The sequence below is a fragment of the Mus musculus genome, chromosome 7 (assembly GCF_000001635.26).
Source record: "Mus musculus strain C57BL/6J chromosome 7, GRCm38.p6 C57BL/6J".
Taxonomy (NCBI): Eukaryota; Metazoa; Chordata; class Mammalia; order Rodentia; family Muridae; genus Mus; species Mus musculus.
In genome coordinates this window covers 39,482,547-39,502,119 of record NC_000073.6, presented here as the reverse complement: position 1 = coordinate 39,502,119, position 19,573 = coordinate 39,482,547, and the positions used below count along the sequence as shown (strand labels likewise).

The window sequence follows — 19,573 nt, the reverse complement described above, 5'->3', positions numbered from 1 at the left end:
GATTATGAAGTGTAATGTAAGGGTTGCAGGGTTATGCTGGTAAGTCCAGACTGCATTAGATTCAGCACAGCCAGCTATGTTCAATGAGTTACTCTCAACTGTAACTGTCTCAAGGTGTGGATGGATTTATTCATAATTTACCTGGTTTGGTCTGATCATCAGGAGACTAATTTTTGAACATGTAGTAAATTTGAGAACCCATTTACTTGAAGTTGTGCCCCTTGTTACCATAGAGATGGGATCAATGTCATGTACGGTCTTTCATCTTGTAAATTTCTCTCTCTCTCTCTCTCTCTCTCTGTCTTTCTCTCTGTGTGTGGTGTGTGTGTATTTTGTACTCATATTATTTTCTGATTATAATGCATGTATGTGGTTGATTTTAACCCTGCACACAAATTCTTTCATATTGTATATATTACACATTTGTCTTGTCTTCTGGGGTGGTTTATTGGGGAAGGGTGTTTACTTCTTTGATTTTAATATTTGAAGTTGTTAGTTACCTTATTGATTAATTTTTATTCTGTTAAAAGAAATCCCTGCTGGGTATGGTGATACATACCTTTAACCCCAGCAAACAAGCAACGAAGTAGAAAGATCTGGTGAGTTTAAGCCAGCTTGGTCTACATAGAGAGACCTATGCTGGAGAGATGATTCAGTGGTCGTCGGAATTGGCTGTTCTTGGTTACTTAATTACTCTAAGAAAGAGATAACTATATTTTAAGAATTTAGGAAATAGTTTCTTAAAAGATGACATTAAGAACTTATAGTACCAGAAGCCAATAAAGAGAAGCTGAGCCGGGCAGCGGTGGCACATGCCTTTAATTCCAGCATTTGGGAGGCAGAGGCAGGCTGATTTCTGAGTTTGAGGCCAGCCTGGTCTACAGAGTGAGTTCCAGGACAGCCAGGGCTACACAGAGAAACCCTGTCTCAAAAGAGAGAGAGAGAGAGAGAGAGAGAGAGAGAGAGAGAGAGAGAGAGAGAGAGAGAGAGAGAGAGAGAGAAAGAGAGAGAGAGAGATGCTGAGCCATCTCGCCAGCCCATGAGACACAATTTTGATAGCTTTAAAGGAGATACAAACCCTTCAAATATAGGTCTAACATAAGCAGGTCTTTATGTTGATGAAACTGAGATTTTACTTAAAAATTTTGTCAGGTACATTGATATACCTGCCTCAATGTTGTGTGGGCATTTGGGGTGTTGTAAAAAAAAATCCCTTGTGTCTTATGTCATAGAATAATGACTGTTGTCATGATAATAGACTATTTTATGTGGCTGATAGCCTTAATACAAATAGAGACTTGGCTTAAAAGTTCAATATATGATAGGACTGAATCCTCAACTGACAAAAAGAAGACACATAAGGAAAGAGATGTGTATATTTAGTTATACAGTGCTAAAAGGAGTAATAAGATTGCAAATTTTGTTTATTTGTAAGATTCTATGAATGTCTTGCTTGTATGTATGTCTGTATCTCCTGTATACCTGATGTCCACAGAGGCCAGAAGATCCTCGGAAACTGTATTTATAGAGTTGCTGACCACTGTGTGTATTCTAGGAATCAAAAAAAAAAAAAAAAAAAAAAAAAAAGGAGCCACTGCTCTTAACCACAGAGATATCTCTCCAGCCCCCAATCTGGTTTATTTGAAAAGTTCCCAGTTAATCAGCATCAGTCCAATTAGGCATCAATGCAGGGAAACCCAGCAGTCCCCCAAAAGAACCAAAGAGTATCAGAAGGTATTATGGACCTTTTGGGAAAGTGGCAAAGGTATTGCTTGCATGGATTGCAGGATTAGCTGGATAATGAAAGTAATTTTGAATAAAATTGGCAACATAGTTTAATTTATATGAAGGAAGATAATGATTGTAACAACTGTAATCAGGATTAAAAGAAACCTTAAGATCTCTACAGGAAATCAAGTGTTTGCAAGACTTCCCTGACTGGAGCAATGGAATGGGTAGTGTAACTCCGTAAGTATTAACGGTGTTCCAGGTAAAGTCCTGTGTCTTCCTGGAGAAGAGGTCCATGTGGATTCCTGAAATAAGTTCAGCTTTACAGATGTGAAGAGGATAGGAAAACAGAACACGTAAAAGTGTATTACAGGATCCAGAAAGGAAGAAAACAACTTTGGGTCTTGCTGAGAAAGCAGAAATCGCTAAGAGGCTCATAAGAGCAGGGCGCTTGAGCTTCTGAGTTAGGCAGGTAACTCCATTATATACCTTGTAGCTTTGATATGCGTGAACAGGTTCCAGTGATCACTTCATCCCATGAACAAAATTGAGGGCAGGCCCTAGCCTGGGGAAGCATGGCTGAATGCTGTTTCTAGAATACTTACACTAATAGTTGGTGAATTCTCGTAAAAAAAAAAAAAAGTCACATGAACTACAGAAGTATGTTTTCATAGTAGAATCCTCGGTTTAATCAGCTCTGTTGGGTTTCTGATGCCAGATGGATTCCAAGTTCACTTTAAAAGTTTTGGTACTCTTTAGACTCTTAGGGTTTGAAACACATGGGTTACAATGTCGTCATATGACATGAGCACTTCAAGAAGGCTTTTCTGCTTTTTATCAAGTGGAACCTGCCTAGGTTGCTAAGTTCAATCTTCAGTCACTGAGTTGCACCAAACCTGCAGTACCAGGGCCTAGAATTGAAAGCATGAGTAATATATCACACTTTGCTTTTTGCTCTACTTGGCATATCACATGAGAAGTTGCTAATGCAGAGGCCCAATTTCTGCCTCAAAATGTGTCTATTTTCGCCAGGCTGTGGTGGCACACACCTTTAATCTCAGCACTTGGGAGGCAGAGGCAGGCGGATTTCTGAGTTCGAGGCCAGCCTGGTCTACAAAGTGAGTTCCAGGACAGCCTGGGCTATACAGAGAAACCCTGTCTTGAAAAAAAACAAAAAACAAAAAAACAAAAACAAAAAACAAACAAAAAAAGTGTCTATTTTCATTAATTTCATGGGGCCCACACTTGTAAAAGCTTTCAGGTAGGAATTGATGGGGCTTAGTGCTGGAAAGCATTCCTCTCTTCTTTACACTCTACAATACTCACCTACAATATACTAAGGGAATTTGAAGAATGAGAAAGCCTTTATATAGTTTTAACTTCACAGGAGACAGCCCATGTATGAATTCTCTTACAAGACAGTATATGTGGCCTTCCAACAATGTTTGCAGACAGACTCCAGTATATGTTCATTGACTGATTAACACCTGCCTCACACTAGAAAATTTCCAGTTTTTATTTTAATCATCCTCACCTACAAGCTTTCTGATTACACACTTGAGTAAGAGTTCATACATTTTTACACTCTTAGGCTTTCTCATCTGACTTGGAGTAAGGTATGCATGAGGGAGAAAATTTTCTGTATCTGGTACACTCACCACAGGGATTCTCCCTTGTTTGAGCTCTTTCATACACAGAAAGGTTGCATTTTCCTGCATTATTTATACCTCATGACTTCTCGTGTGTATGAGTTCTTTGATGTCGAGTGAGTTGTCTCTTAAAGTAGTAAGTCTTTCTACACTGTTCACATGCATAGGGCTTCTCACCTGTGTGAATCCTCTGATGCTGAGTGAGGTGTGACATCCAGGAGAAAGCTTTCCCACACTCTGCACAATGAAATGACTTCTCACTTGCATGAGTTTTCTGATGTAGAGAAAGATGTTTCTTGGAGAAAAATGCTTTCTTGCATTCTGTACATTGATAGGGCTTTTCACCTGTGTGCACTCTGTGATGCTCAATGAGCAAGTACTTGTTATAGAATGCTTTCCCACACTCTTTACATGTGAGTTTTCTGATGTGCAGTAAGCCCAGACTTGCTGTAGAATGTTTTGTCACATTGCTTACATCCATAGGGCTTCTCATCAGTGTGAATTCTCTGATGTAGAGCAAGCTGTGTCTGAGAGTAGAATGCTTTCCTGCACTGTGAACATTGATAGAGCTTTTTATTTATATGAGTTCTCTGATGCACAGTGAGGTGGGACTTGCAGTAAAATGCTTTTCCACATTGTTTACATTCAAAGGGCTTCTCCCCATTATGAATTTTCTGATGAACAGCAAGGTTGGACCTCCAGTTGAAAGTTTTACCACATTCTTTACATTTAAAGCACTTTTCAGCACTATGAGTTTTCTGATGATGTGTAAGTTGTTTTTTGAAGAAGAAAGCTTCCAGGCATTGCATACATTCATAGTGCTTCTCCCCTGTATGACTTTTCTGGTGCTGTGTGAGTTGGGACTTATAGTAAAATACTTTTCTACATTCTGTACATTCATGACGCTTCTCACCTGTGTGACTTCTATGATGTACAGTGAGATGGGATTTATAGCTGAAAGATTTCCCACATTCTGTACACTCATAAGGCTTCTCGCCTGTATGACTTCTTTGATGCTCAATGACTTGTGACTTGTAGTAGAAATATTTCCCACATTCTAGACATTTGTAGGGCTTCTCATCACTATGATTGGCCTGACGCTGAGGCTTGGTGTGGGAAGCTTTCCCACGTCCTGAGCTTTCACATGGCTTCTCCCCTTCGTGACTTCTCTGTTCAGTCAGGTGTGACTTCCTGCGCTGTCTGTGTGTGTGCTGCGTCTCCTCACTAAGAAGCCTCTGACAGTTACTGTGAGGCGACTTACATTGGACGCTTTTCTTACATGAGTAACTCATCTGACTCCTTGTGTGCTGTGACTGCTGGCAGAATGTCTTCAAACATCCTTTATCTTCATAGGATACTGTCCCTTGTTGGATCTTCTGTGCCACCTTCAGGTCTGCCTTGAAGGAGAGGAATTCGTTATAGCTCATATAGTAACAGGGCTTTTTCCTAGAATGTGCTTTCTGATTTTTGATTTGGAATATATAAGGATTTCAAATATTTACTGAGGTTCCCAGATATCTCTTTAAAATAAAAAAATCATTTGTAAATAATGTGTATTACCTTTATGTAAAACAACATACCTGTTCAAATATATTGGAAATATTGCTGTGAACTTTGACTGAGGTTTTGGCAAATTAATTTGATCATGATGTCAGAATAATTTTCTAATATTATTAAACTTATCACATTCTTCTCCCACTGGCTCTTATTAGCTACATAGTAGACAACGACACTAAGCCATGGGTTCCTTTCTAATTGTATATGAGGGTACATTTGTGTATACATGTTTAAATGTATCTCTGTGTGCATATGTGTCTGTGTGTGCATGTGTGAGGTTATTAGAGGTTGATGTTCAGTGTCTTCATAAATCACCATTTACTGTCTATTTTGAGATCAGGTCTTTCATTAGACCTGAGGCTTCCTAGCTTGGAAGGAATGATAAGCAGCAACCCCCAGTGTTTCCAATCTCTCCTATTTTCATAGCACTGGTTAAAGATACATGTTGTCCAAACTAGCTTTACATATTGGGGATGGCAATCCAAACTGAAGACCTCATGCTTTCCTACATCAAGCATTTCACCAAGCAAACAATCTTCCCAGGCCTAAGGTACTTCTTTTATTTTCCAAATTACATTTCTGTTTGTGTGTGTGTGTGCATAGGCACACCAGAGCGCACACACGAAGTTCAGAGAACAAGTTTCCGGGCTTTTCTTCATTATCCACCATAAGGAGCACAAGTCCTGTTACACGTTGAGCTGTCTTCTTGATTTGGGTTAAGTTCTAGAAGAAACCTTACGAAGTAATTTCCAACATATATGTTTAGATATGAAATATGGTAAGAGCTCATGTTAAATATTTTACTTACTCCAACAATTTTGTCATTTGATGTCTGGGTGTTGGTAATTTCAACTTGCCACAAATGCCCTTTGTGATTTTCCTGGCCAGTCTCGTTCCAGGCAGACTTTTTATGAATACCTAAAATGATATTAAAAATATCATTGTTCATGAATAATTCTGAAATCCTTTTTCATGTAACTCAAACATAAAAGTGTGTCTTCTTATCCTCATGAAAAGTATAAAATAATATTGCCTTATGATAACAGTATTCATTTTAGCTCTTCTTGAAGACTAGAATAAACTGATTGACTTCACCAGGCATGTTTGTACATGTGCCACCATGCCCAGCACAATCTGATTCTTTTCAGTTAAACAGTACATCTGGAATTATCGTCATCTTTTTGATGACTCCAATGAGGAGCACTGAGAATGACACTGTATACTGGTTATTATAAGCATGGCACTTGAAGGGCGGCCACTGCACCCATGGTCCCATCGTGCATTTACCCAGCATGGGATACTTGCATCATACAGCCGTTCTATGTCTCACATCTGACAAAAAACTCCACAGTAGCTGGATAATTCTCTATTATCAACAATTGTGTATATGGGTTATTTTTTCATATATTCACAATATTAATCCTATATTGAATGAATACTGGCAAACCTACTTAAGACATTTTGACTAAACTAATTAATATGTGAACATGTGACATCTTTAATTACTCTATTGTCTTCCTCAATTTTCTGTTAAAAGGTTACATTATTTGTCTATATGTGAGAATGCACACATGCCATACCACATGTGTGGAGGTCAGAGAACAAACCCATAGAAGTCTGCTCTTTGCTTCTACCATACTGGTGTGAGTGACTAAACTCCAGCCTCTTTATCTATTGAGCCAGCATGCTAAACTCAGTTTGACCAGTGTTAAAGGTTTAACTGTCCACACTATTTAGAATATTCCTAGGTGGCTTAGGGTTACTTGGAGCCAATTTTAAATTACTTTGTTTTCTTCATTTCCTTCTTACCATGTCCACTATTGATATGTAGAAAAGATACTGAAATCTAAGCTGAAATTCAGCTGGTAGAGTGTTTGCCCAGCACACACAGAGTCCTGGTTTCAATCCTCAGCACCACATAAATTATGCAGGATAGTACCCATCTCAGAAATTCAAGATGATCCTCCCCAAGAGAGAAAAGTCATGAGATGCTGCTTAAAAACATAGTTACTGTCCTGGTTGAAGACCTATCTCAGAATTACTGAACTTGGCTGGCACATATAAGATGTAGAACTAATTATTACCGTAAAGGGGAGGGAGGAAAAGCTGCAGATTTGCTATATTGATTGTATAGCCTGTTACTGAGCCTTTATGGACACATGGGCCTCTTGGGGCAGGCCTTTAGTCCCAGCACATGGGATGCAGAGGCAGGTGGATCCCTCAGTGCAAGGCCAGTCTGGCCTACAGAGACAATCAAGATGATCACTGTCTTGAAAAACCAACCTGTGGCAGATAGCCCTGGGGCTGCTTGTATTTTGATGTTAATTCCGCTCTCTTGGGAGGGGTTTCGAACCAGGAATGAGTCAGTACCTAGGTGACTTCAGGTGAACCTTCTCCCCACCTTAATTTGTCAAATAAAGGCTAGAGCTGGTAATTAGGCTTGAGAAGGGAAGGTGGAGCTGAAAGTTTGGGAGAGAAGGAGGGAGAGAGGAGGAGGTGGAAGGAAAGTGGAGAGAAGCTCCTGGCCTAGAGAAACCGCAAGTTCTAAGGGGTCTCTTACATGGGGAAGATGGTTGTGTAGCGGTAGATCTGCCCAATCTAGGCGTGCAGCTTGTATTCATGTTAATTGAGTTGTGTTTTCTTTGCACAGGTTTATGTGGGTTGGAGACTTACCACAACACCAAACAAACAAACAAACAAACAAAAAGATGAAATGTATAAGAGATAATAAAAACGAAAGAGAGACAAATAAGGAAAGTGGAAAAGAGGGTTAGGTAACAGGTAAATAAAAACAAAAATAAAAATGGAAAGAAATCCATGAAAGGGGAACAGAAAACCACAGGAGATAATGAATCTGGTGGGAAAATAAAAAATACAAAGTTATATAAGCCAGCAAGGAAGAAAACAAATATAAAAACAGAACTGAATCAAAAAAGAAATAAAGTAAAAACACTAACCATGAAGTAAGGAGGTTGGCGAGGAGGGCATTTTTATCTGTCTGCTCTGAGAGTACTATCTATTAAGAGCCAATGAAGTGTGGCAGCTTTGGGCTTGTTGCTAGGGTCTAATCTAAGTCCTCTGTTCTCACCCTACCACTTGGTGCTGCTTGTTGACTAATAGATGGCCTCATTAATGATATGCATCAACAATAGGGCATATTCAGCCAAAACCTTGCATGTTTTCCTATGAGGAAAACACATTAGAAACAACCAAAAACTAGGTGATGGGTTGATACAGCTAATTCTTTCCAGAAACTCCAAAATGAAGCGGTCAGGGCTAGGTAAGTTGGTGAGAAAGTTCAACAAGACCAGCATGGTAACTGTGCTCTGCTGCCCTCCTTTGCTCCGTATGCATTCACTAACCTGCAAGGCTGCAGACAGAGGAGTCTCCCACAGGCCATGGCTCAAATCCATGCTCCAACTGGAAGATCACCTCAGGTTTGGTCATGCAATGTCCTGTAAGTGGTAAAGAAGAAACAAGTTTGGCAAAAGTGTTAGGTGCAGTCCACTAACACTAATGAAAGACAGCAGATCTAATTCAGGACCTGTGAGTCAGTGAATCAGAAAGTTTCCTTAGAGGGTCGGCACTTCCATTCTTCACTGACTGGAATATCATCGTCAAACAGCTTGGTGATTTCCAGAAAGTTTAAGAAAACAGAAATGAATACAAGAGGAAACACAATAAAAGAAAAGAATATTTACTACAAATTATACAAGGGACTGAAGAGATGTTTCCGTTGTTAAGGCCACCTGCTAATCATACAGACGACCTGGGTTCAGTTCCCAGCAACCACATCAAGTGGCACAAACCACCTGTAAGTCTAGTTCCAGCAAATTGGACACTCTTTTCTGTCTGTCCAAACTGAATGGACATGGTATAAATGAAAATAAAAATTTAAAATGTTTTAAATAAAATAAACTCCTAGGCATGGCAAAGCATGTATTTAATCCCAGCACTTGGAAGAGGCAGGCCGATCACTTTCAGATAAAGGCCAGCCTGGTGTATGTAATGAATTCTAGGCCAGCCAGGGCCATGTAGTAAGATTCTTTTCAAAAATAAATAAATTAAATAACCCAGGCAGAGTTTAAAAATCAATAAAATATAAGAATCAGTCAATATACACACATGATCATTGATATGAAAATGTTTCCCCTGTGTTTTCTAGAAGACAAAGACAACAAAACAAACAAAACAAAACTGGAGAGATAAGTCACATACCAGCAAATGACTCTGTGTCAAATTATACTCAAACAGGCAAAACAAGGAGAACTCTAAACACTTTAGAAGAAAGCCTAAACTGGGCTGTAATGGCACATGACTTTAGCCCAGCACTCAGGAGGAAGCAGAGGCAGAGAGATTTCTGAGTTTGAGGCCAGCCTGGTTTTCAGAGTGTGTTCCAGGATAGCCAAGGCTCCAAAGAGAAACCCTGTCTCAAAAAAAAAAAAAAAAAAAAAATCAAAAAGGAGGGGGAAAAGGGACTTGGAGGGGAAGGGGATGGAGAAGAGGGAGGAAGAGGAGCAGGAGGAGGAGGGAGAGAAGGTGATGATGTAATGCTGCATATACAAGAACATCCCTTAGCCCTGTGTTTCGCTGTCACCATACTCCCCAGCGTTATAGCGACTTCCAAGCTTCACATGGACACAGCAACCAAGCCACAGGTACAAGAACCCAAGGGGGAACAGAGGCACAAACATTCTCAATAAAATGGAAAACCAGCCAGCACATCAAACAATTAGACACTATGGTCATGTGTGATCCATACTAGGACTGCAGCACTCACCATATGGAAATGGGAAACATATCCATTCACTAAGGGATAAACAGCCATACTTCTACATATAGTGGCACCTGACTTTAATCCCAGAGGAGTCAGGGCAAGTCAATTTCTGTGACTTCCAAACTAGCCAGGTTTGCATAGGAAGGCCCTGTCTCAAGTAACCACCACCAACACAACAAAAATAGCCATATGCATGCAATAGACGCATTAAAGGTATTGTTCTGTTCAGAGAAAAACCTCAGTAAAATATAGCTTGGAACCTGGCTATCTACAGACCCCAAAGCCATAGCTCACAGCTGGGCGAGTGGAGCAAGCCTGGGAGGATTTCCTCTAGGAACCCAGCAGGATGTGATCCTTCCCCAATCTTTGATTTTAGTAATAAGGTCTATAGACACGGATGCCTGATAAGGTAAAGAAACAAAAACACCCAAAGCAGAAGGGAAAGTAAAGCTGAGCTTACCTATAAATAAATGATAATGTAACGAGAAAACCTTAGGTTCCTAACAGACATTGAAGGCTTCTGTGAAAGTCCCTCCACCCCCAACATTCCATAAAGAAAAAGTCTTGGCAGGAAGCTATTGAAAAGAGCCTTTTAAAATTGTGATAAGGACTTTAATGTGTAGCTCTTCGCAGTTGAGGACTTCTGGTGGGGTTGGCAATGGAAAAGACTCAGTTATCTTTAAGGGGCTGGCCACTGGGAGTTTAACCATGATCCAACGATTATACGGGCAACAAAACTTGACCTGATGTACCCCCACTTTTCTTTTCTGGGGGAAGGGCACAAGGGTGTGGGGAGTCCTGAGAAGACTGAGAATTGAGTATGATCAGGGTGCATTATGTAAAATTCCCAAATAGTCAATACAAATATTATGTTGGAAATTTTATTTAAATGTTCATTATTGTTACTATTTACTTGTTTTTCATTTAGGCTGAAAATTATATGCAGAATCCCAGTCATACTACATAAGCCGCTTACCAATTAGCAATAATCAAATAATCAACTTTTCTTTTAGATTTAGTTCATTTTATGTGTGTGAGGATTTTTCCTGCATGTATGCATATATACACCAAGTGCATGCCTAGTGCCTACAGAGGTCAGAAGAAGTCATCAGATACCCGGAACTGGAGTTAGAGATGATTGTAAGCCACCACGTGTGTGCTGGGAATCAACTTGAGTCCTTGGTGAGAGCAACAACTATTTAGGCTCAGCAAGCCCACTTTTAAAATGTGTTTACTACATGTATTTGTGTGTGTGTGGAAGAATATGAACATGTGGAAGATGGAGAACAACTATTAGCAGGTACTTCCACACTATTGGTACTGGGGATTGAACCTGGGTGGTCAGGCTTGGCAGCAAGCACCTTTATACTGAGCCATCTCACCAGCCGCACAACTGTTTTATACAAACAAAGTAGTCAAGATGAGTACAGTCCTTGTCTAGTGCCAAACAGTCATCCCTGAAGGCATATATATAAATATTATATGATCCAACAGGAGGTAGAGGTGGGTGAATCTGAATTCTAGGCCAGTCTGCTCTATAGAGTCCCAGGATACTCAGGACTACAAAGAAAATTCTTATCTGAAAAAAAACAAATAAACTTAAAAGGGGGGCAAGGGGGGCTGAGTCCATGGCTCCGTGGTAGAGAGACTAAATGGCCTTGCAGGGAACTGAAGTTCGGTTTGCCAAACCCACCTGGCAGCTCACAACCATCTGTAACTCCGGTTCCAGGAGATTTGATGCCCTTTTCTGATGCCCACACCCTAGGCTTCTAGACACACGGATATACACTCAGGCACACACATAAAATAAATACTTTAAAAAAAAACCCACACATTTAAAGGCCAACCTCAGCTATGTAGTGTGCAAGCTGAGATAAACTAGATACTAGAAACTAGATGCTAGTAGAGAACTACCTACTGTGGCACATAGACTAACACTATTCACTGAAATAAATGAAGTCATACAGTGACATGTACACCCTGGAGGGAGTTATGGGAAGCTATAGGGCTGTCATTTCCTCTGAGCTTAAAGTCCAGTAGCTATGGTGAAATGCAGGAGATTCCATTCCATGGTCATGGCAACACTGGACCATAAAGTGAATACCTAGCTCTGGGGTGATGATAATATTGTGAGTCTCTTGAAAATTCCATACAGGGTTGTCATAAACACGGTCAGCATTCCATTCAGGACTGGCTTTTAGCACTAGGTACAACCTGAGTAGGGCTGGACCTCTTGGTGCTACGACTGTCTGAGTGCCCTTGTTCCCTAAGGATCCCAGGAAGTTCACTTATGGTCTAAACTGGAATTGATGAAACCTTTCTTTTGGCTTATTTTCTCACTTCATACTTGTGAACAGAAGTTTCCTTATGTCTGCCCAGGAAAATAAAAAACATAATATAAATATGTCATAGAACAGCCCACTCCCAACAGCAAAAACAAACAAAACAAAACAAAACACCCCCCAAAAAAAACAAACAAAACAACACTGGACAGCCCTTATCTTATTTGCAAGTGAAGTTTACTGTGCAGTAGTAGTGAGAAAAATTAAAAAAAACAAAAACAAAACAGCAACAGTAACAGCAACAACAACAACAAAATAAAAACCCCAGCAATCTTCAGAACGCTGAAAACATGTAGGGGAGAGGGGAATGGGCAGAAGACAGGGGGTACTTACTGAGATGCATATGGAAGTAATGAGTAAGCCACGCCCACCAAGACGGGGTTTTCTCGTGTAGACCTAGCTATTCAGATACTCGCTGTCTTGAACACCCCGTCCTCCCCTTCCAAAGTCAGTAATAATTCTAAAATTACCATCCAACGCTGTCATTGGCACTGAGGGTCAGAGCACAGACTCACCCAAGAACAGGAGAGTGCTGTAGTTCTCCAGCATCACATCCCTGTAGAGAGTCCTCTGAGCCACATCCAGATGCTGCCATTCGTCCCAGGAGAAGTCCACAGCAATGTCCTCAAATGACACGGAACCCTGGAGTGACACATTTCTTTTTAAGCCACAAGTACTCAGCTTTGAGAACACAGATTCTCTCAATGTGGTTTCACTATCCTCTCTGTATGGTTTTCCCTGAAGACTTGACAGGACGTGGAACCATGGAAGACAACCTCCATGACAAATTGTCTAGATTATGTTGGCATGGGTTGGTATTTTTTAAAAGTAGTTTAACTGAGATGGAAGTACCCATCCACTGTGGATGCTATTCTCTCAAGTGCTGGGTGCTGAGTTTTAAGAAGTGGAGAGAGAGAAAGAGAGAAAGAGAGAGGGGGGGCATTTGTTTCTTGTCCTTTGTTTATGGATCCAATGTGATCAGTTATTTCAACCTCCTGCCACTGTGATTTCCAGAGTACAGGTGTTTGAAAGGAAGAGTGCGGCTAAAGGGAAGCCTAGCTCTGTTGTACAAACTGTTAAATGATGTAGCACTAGTCTCAGTCCTGGCCAGGAAAGCTTGCTAACAGTAGGAAACAGTTAATACAGAGACTTGGCACGGGGCAGAATGCCAAGAATAAGTGACCACTGACTGCTCAGCCGTCCATGGGCGTCTATTCTCACCCCCTCCAAGGTTCAGGGAACACCACTGAAGCAGGCATGGAAAGTGTAAGAGCAGCAAATGGGACGTAGTTCTGGGAAACAGCGTCAGACATGACACAGCTATTGCACCCAGGAACTCACACCTGCAGTGCCCACTTCACAAGACAAGGCCCAGCATCATTCAACTGTGGCTGGAGAAGGCACATAAGGCCCCACTTCCCTCTATAGAGCTCTAGGTAGTTAATAGATCTTGGAGCGGCATCCTATTTCTTGGTAGTGTGGTCACTGGGAAGGGGCCTTTGCTCCTGATGGGACACACACACACACACACACACACACACACACACGCACACTAGAGAGATTTGTTGTGAAGAGACAATTGGGTAAGTGTGTCAAATCACATTATACATATGTATAATATTTAAAGCGGGAGAATATAAAATCAGTACAGCTATATCACCAATGTGATAGATTGGTCATGTCATAAAAATAATTGAACAGGGCTGGAACTCAACAACCAAAAGTACTGTCTGCTGGTGCAGGGGACCAGGTTTAATTCACAGCATCCACATGGTGGCTTACAACTGTAACTCTAGTCCAGTGGATCTGATGTCCTCTTTTGGCTTCCAAGGCCACTTGGTACTCATGTGATGGACAAGCATACATGTAAGTAAAATATACATGTAAAATAAAAATGTCATTTTAAAATAAAAAAATTTAAATTAAACAAAGATGAAGCGACAGCAGGTGTAAAACAGAGTCCGTTCACATGCCTAGGTGCAGCTAGCCCTGGACCCACCTCCCCAGGTATGGTGAGTAAGTGGAGGGGCAGAGATTCAATCAGCCACTATCTTCTCCTCGGGAAGCATTTCCATGCTTGGGAACTAAAGACAAGTCCGCGACAGCAAAGCCATACTGCTGGCCGGCGCTCGTACACCTAAATTTGGAGAGTCCGGTTCAAAAACTACAAAGACATGGAAACAGACACACACACACACACACACACACACACACACACACACACACACACACACACACACGCAGAGATGCACTCAGAACCCAGCAGAAAACACAGCGCGAGTCCGGGAACGGACTGGCCTAGATGCAGGGACGACTGCTCTTTCCGCAGCACGCCTTGGCCAGGCCACTCTCAAAAGCCTATCACGGCCACCCCGGCCCAGGTGCCCGAAAACCCATCAGCCCTGGCAGGACACCAGTGCCTGGCTGGACGGGACCGTCCGGAGGGGCCAGGCAGGAAGGTGAGGTGTGCCAACACTGAGCCCAGGTCAGGACGCCATGCGCTCACCATTTCTGGTTCCTGGACGCCAGGGTCCTAATTACGGAGCTTCCCTCAGCAGGGATCGGCACTGAGGACAGAAAGAGGCAGAGAATCCCAGATACTAAGATGGAGAAGGGCCTGACAGATCCCAAGGCGGGTTGGGGTGGGTGGGAGAAGTGAGAGAAGAAAAGAGTACCTTAGCTCTGAACAAAGCCAGCTCCCTGTCTGTCAGGGAATCTGATTGGAGGCTCTTTTAACAGTGCTTTTTTTGACTGGGCGGGGCTTCAAGCTTTGCACTCCTGTGTGGACGGCTAGAGAAGCAAGGGAGTGTACCTGCATTGCACAGAAAAGCCAGAGAGGTTGTAGGACACTACCTCAGCAAGCACTCTGGCCTCATGGGAAGACTGACCAGTTTTTGCTAACGGGGTATTTTAAGGCAGAAGCTTTTCCACAATTAATTGAATATTCGAGGGTAACCTACATTAGATTATATCAGCTAATGTTGATATACAAATGTGTCTTATTCATAAGTGGAAATAATATCAGCCTTAACAAAAACCGGGTGGCACAGAGAATGAGAGTTTCGTGGTTAATATGTAAAAACTCAGATTTTTTTCCTTTTCTGTCATATTCAAATTAGAAGAGAATATATATATATATATATATATATATATATATATACACACACACACACACCTGGTGGTGTCAAATGTAAAATGCTTTCCTTTAAAAAGAAAACCCTTAAGGTTGTAAGGGAGATGGCTTTTAGTGGCAAACTTTAGGTATGCTAATTGCTAGCTTTATGTTTTAAACATAAGTTTAACTACAGAGCAAAATTGGACTTCCAAATGTTAAAGGCTGTTTTGGCAAATTCTGGTCTTGTACAACTTTAACAAAATTGTTGCTTATGCAAGGTGGTCCCAAGGCTAACCACTGTTTCTGCCTCTGTAAGCAAAGCTCAGTTTGCTGGCGATACACACCTGTAGGATCTCAGAAGAGGGGAGCGTTGGTGAGTGTAACTTGATGCTCTTTTTGTTTCCTTTATAAACTCCTGACCTAATGTGGCTGAGGGCTACATTTGGGGATCTTGAGTACCAGATGAAGTTTTGGCATCAGTAGCGGCATAAAAGCCTCTTCTTTGTTTAAATCTATTCATGCTCAGGTTGGTGAATCGCTGTACCACCACAGACTCATAATAGGTTCACAGTTAAAACTGTGTACGGCTGTTGCAGAGGTTGGCGTTGCGTTTCCAGTCGCTGTCTGGCAGTTCACAACTACCTGTAACTCCAGCTCCAAGGGATTCAACACTCTCTTCTGGCTTCTGGGGACACTGCAGTCACATGCTTGTACTGATACAGGGAGAACTCAAAGTGATACTAGAAAGGATTTATGAACAAACTTGATTAGTATATGCTAAGTTACACATAATAGAATTCAGACAATGCTCTGTCTACAGTAGGAAGACAGTACACGTACTAACCGGGCTTGTTAGAAACTCTCAGAAAAAAAAATTGTACCATGATTGAAGTTTAGGGCTGCTGGGAATGTTTATGCTAATGTTTGTTCCACATGACTGCTCTCCAGATAGGCTCCGTTCCTCTAACAAAAGGAAGAAACCTTGATTTACAACCAGCTGTTAGAATCATGCTCTATCAAAGAACACAGCTCCAAGAGGCAGCTGAAGGAGCTCACAGATACCATTAAGTCCCCTATGTATATCAGGAAAAGCATAATTCTGCCAGGGGGTCAAGATGAACCTGGGTATTCTGGTAATATTTTTGCTGTGTAAATCTCTCATACGCACAAGGGGCCAGACTGGCCATCTCCTGTTTCTGTTTAAATTGGTCAGTGTTACCTGGGGACAGGATTTGAAAGAGACTTAAGGATGACAGCATGTAGCCGGGCGGTGGTGGCGCACGCCTTTGATCCCAGCACTTGGGAGGCAGAGGCAGGCAGATTTCTGAGTTCGAGGCCAGCCTGGTCTACAAAGTGAGTTCCAGGACAGCCAGGGCTACACAGAGAAACCCTGTCTCGAAAAACAAAACAAAACAAAACAAAGGATGACAGCATCTGTAGAATTCATAAGCCTAATGTGTATGTAAGTTAACAAGATCTTCTATTCCCACCCAGCCCCTCCTGCACTAGCCAAGCCAGACTATCATTAAGGAGTTTTTTTTCTCTCATTTTTCCTGATGTCAGGAGTGCATTCTCACTGGGCTGGGAAAGGGGGCATATTTCTGCATCAGTTCTACACATAGATACTCCAGTAAATAAAAATATGAAAACAAAAACTCCATATGGCAGGGATAGTGCTTCATGTCTGTAATTCTGGAATAGAGAAAACTGGAAGCCAGCTTGAACTATGGACTGTGTATTGATCACTAAGGGTTGCATACCAAGAATTTATCATAATCTCCCACAAAGGGGAAGAAAAGCACTAGAAAAGCTGAAGGTACATGGTGATAAACTACTACATTGAATTTCAGCTGAGAGTGAGACAGGGGGATCACTTGTACCTAGAAGTCAGAGGCCAGCCTTGGGAACAGAAAGAGACCCGCTCTCAATAAACAAACAGCTGGCAGACAGCTGGGCATTATGGCACACACTTTTAATCCCAGCACTCTGGAGGAAGAGGCAGATAGATCTCTGTGTGTTTGAGACCAGTCTGGTCTGGTCTACAGTGTGTTCAGGACAGTAAGGGTTATGCAATGGGAGATCCTGTCTCAAATAACAAATAACAACAACAACAACAACAAAAACCCATGTGTCACTTGTATACAATCCAAATGAAACTCCTGGCAACAATTCCCATCACTGTTTTCTCTCGTTTGTTTTCATCTGTTTAGAGATTACTTTATGGGTCCCGGCCTATTTTCCCATTCTGAATGAGATTCAAGAATCCTCCCTTGCGGGGATGGAGAGATAGATAACTCGGTGATTAAAGAGTCCTGAGTCCCAGCAACCACATGGTGGCTCACAACCATCTGTAAGGGGATCTAATGCCCTCTTCTGGTGTATCTGAGAGCAACAGTGTGCTCACATAAATAAAATAAATAAATCTTTTTTTTTTTTTTTTTTTTTTTTTAAGAAGAAGAAGAATCCTTCCTTGAGCCCTACTTGTTACATAGCTTCTTTGGGTCTGTGGGTTGGAGCGTGGGTATCCTGTACATTTATCCACTTATAAGTGAGTACATACCACGCATGTCCCTGGGGTCAGGGTTACCTCACTCATAATCTTCTAGTTTCATTCACTTGCCTGCAAAATTCATGATGCACTTGTTTTTCCTAGCTGAGTAGTGTTCCATTACGTAAATGAACCACATTTTCTTTATCCATTGTTCAGTTGAGAGACATGTAGGTTGCTTCCAGTTCTGGCTATAGTGAATAAAGCTTCTGTGAACATAGTTGAGCAAGTTTTTTTTTTGTTTGTTTTTGTTTTTGTTTGTTTTTTGTTTTTTTCCTATGGTGAACCATCTTTTGGGTATATGCCCAGGAGTGGTATAGCTGGTTCTTGAGTTAGAACTATTTCCAGTTTTCTAAGAAACTGCCAAATTGATTTCCAAAGGGTTGTACACGTTCACACTCACACCAGAAATGGAGCAGTGTTCCTCTTGTTCTACAACCTTGCCAGTATGTGCTGTCATGTGAGTTTTTGATCTTAGCCATTCTGAGGGGTGTAAGATGAAATGTTGCAGTCATTTTTATTTGTGTCTCCTTGATGACTAAGGATAGTGGACATTTCTTTAAGTGCATCTCACACATTAGAGACAGTTCTGTGGAGAATTCTCTATTAAGCTCCGTGTCTCATGTCTAAATTGGGTTATTTGGTTTCTTGAGTTCTTTATGTACTTTGGCTATCAGCCCTCTGTCAGATGTAGTGTTGGTAGGACTGAAGTGGAAACATTAAGTGTTCTTTGGAGAATCAGTTATGTTAGATGGTGTTTTGCTGGGGCAAACATGTGAAGGAACATTTTGCTGAAGCAGACACAGGAGGGAGGATGTTCTGCTAAGGCAAGCACATGAAAGGACATGTGATGAAGGATTCTTTGCTAACAACATGCATGTATTGGTCTGCCTTGTGTAGTTGAGCTTCATTTTTTGGGACTCCATAGAGAGTAATGCACCAAAAAACTTTTGGTGGTGTGCTGCAGTTTCGTGTCACTTACGGGGACTCAGGCTGACTTGGTAGAGTGATGTGAGCTGAGACAGATGCACATACAGAGGCAAGATACATGGAGGAGAAGTGATGTTTGGAGGGTATAAGTAGGACTCCATGGAGTGACGAGAGACAGAGCTTGGCTTGCTGATACAGCCAGCTGTGCAAGGTTGTCTGCACTGATCTTTGCTTCCCTGAGAGATGCAGAGTTCTGTTGGTCCCTCCTGCTGATTTGAGCAAAGTCAGAGGCCTGGCTCTCTCTGCTAGGTTGTGTCACTGTTGTTGCTAAGCTGACTCTACAGAACTGAACAGCTGGTGTATCTGTGAAGTGTTTGTGAGCGGCCGCTGACTGCTAACCTGGGAACTCAACTGCTGATTTCCAGACAGCACGGATGGGAGTTGCTCCAAAGAACCTTTCTAAACAGGTCCACTTCCACTGTATCCTTTCTTTTCCATTACCTCTGGTAGGTGGTGGGCTACAAGGGAGGATAAAGTGTTTAAGAACAATCATTATAAATAGGTTTTGAAAAAAATTAAAGTTACATATGACTTTTAACATGAAAAAGTGTTAGATTTTGTCAAAGGGGTTTTCAGCATCTAATGCAATGATGATGTGATTTTTTTTTGGTTCATTTTGTTCATAAGGTAGATTAAATTGATAGGATTTTGTATATTAAATCATCCCTGCATCCCTGGGATGAAGCCTACTTGATCATGGTGGATTATGTCTTTGATGCGTTCTTGGATTAAGTTTGCAAGTCGTTTATTGAATATTTTTGCATCAGTGTTCATAAGAGACACTGGTCTGAATTTCTCTGTTGAGTCTCTGTGTGGCTTAGGTATCAGGGTGAATGTGACCTCATAGAATGGCTTTGGCAGTGTTCT

The 19,573-nt window shown here is 41.5% G+C and overlaps 1 protein-coding gene across 3 annotated transcripts; it reads right to left on the bottom strand.

The window, feature by feature from the left end:
- Nucleotides 1–1,613: 1,613 nt before the first annotated feature.
- Nucleotides 1,614–14,759, bottom strand: Gm28455 (predicted gene 28455). 3 transcript variants are annotated; one of them, NR_165829.1, is made up of 6 exons: nucleotides 14,560–14,759; nucleotides 12,569–12,695; nucleotides 8,297–8,389; nucleotides 5,743–5,852; nucleotides 3,555–4,774; nucleotides 1,614–2,639 (listed from the first exon to the last, which is right to left on the bottom strand). NR_165829.1 is itself a non-coding variant. In NM_001378647.1 (5 exons), exons 1-5 carry the CDS (start codon nucleotides 14,560–14,562, stop codon nucleotides 3,785–3,787), a joined length of 1,323 nt encoding a protein of 440 aa, NP_001365576.1. In that variant the 5' UTR covers nucleotides 14,563–14,759; the 3' UTR covers nucleotides 1,614–3,784. The 3 variants fall into 3 exon arrangements, 2 of the variants coding, with proteins under 2 accessions (NP_001365576.1, NP_001365577.1); NM_001378647.1 differs by having other exon boundaries at nucleotides 1,614–4,774; NM_001378648.1 differs by having other exon boundaries at nucleotides 1,614–4,774; nucleotides 14,729–14,759.
- Nucleotides 14,760–19,573: the final 4,814 nt, after the last annotated feature.

Bases quoted from the DNA above. Each gene is read 5' to 3' on its own strand.
- Gm28455 (NM_001378647.1), bottom strand. The intron at 8,390-12,568 runs GTGAGTCTGTGC...TACCACTTACAG, and splicing joins CAGCACTCTCCTGTTCTTGG to GACATTGCATGACCAAACCT. The intron at 5,853-8,296 runs GTTAGTGAATGC...ATATCATTTTAG, and splicing joins CTCTGTCTGCAGCCTTGCAG to GTATTCATAAAAAGTCTGCC.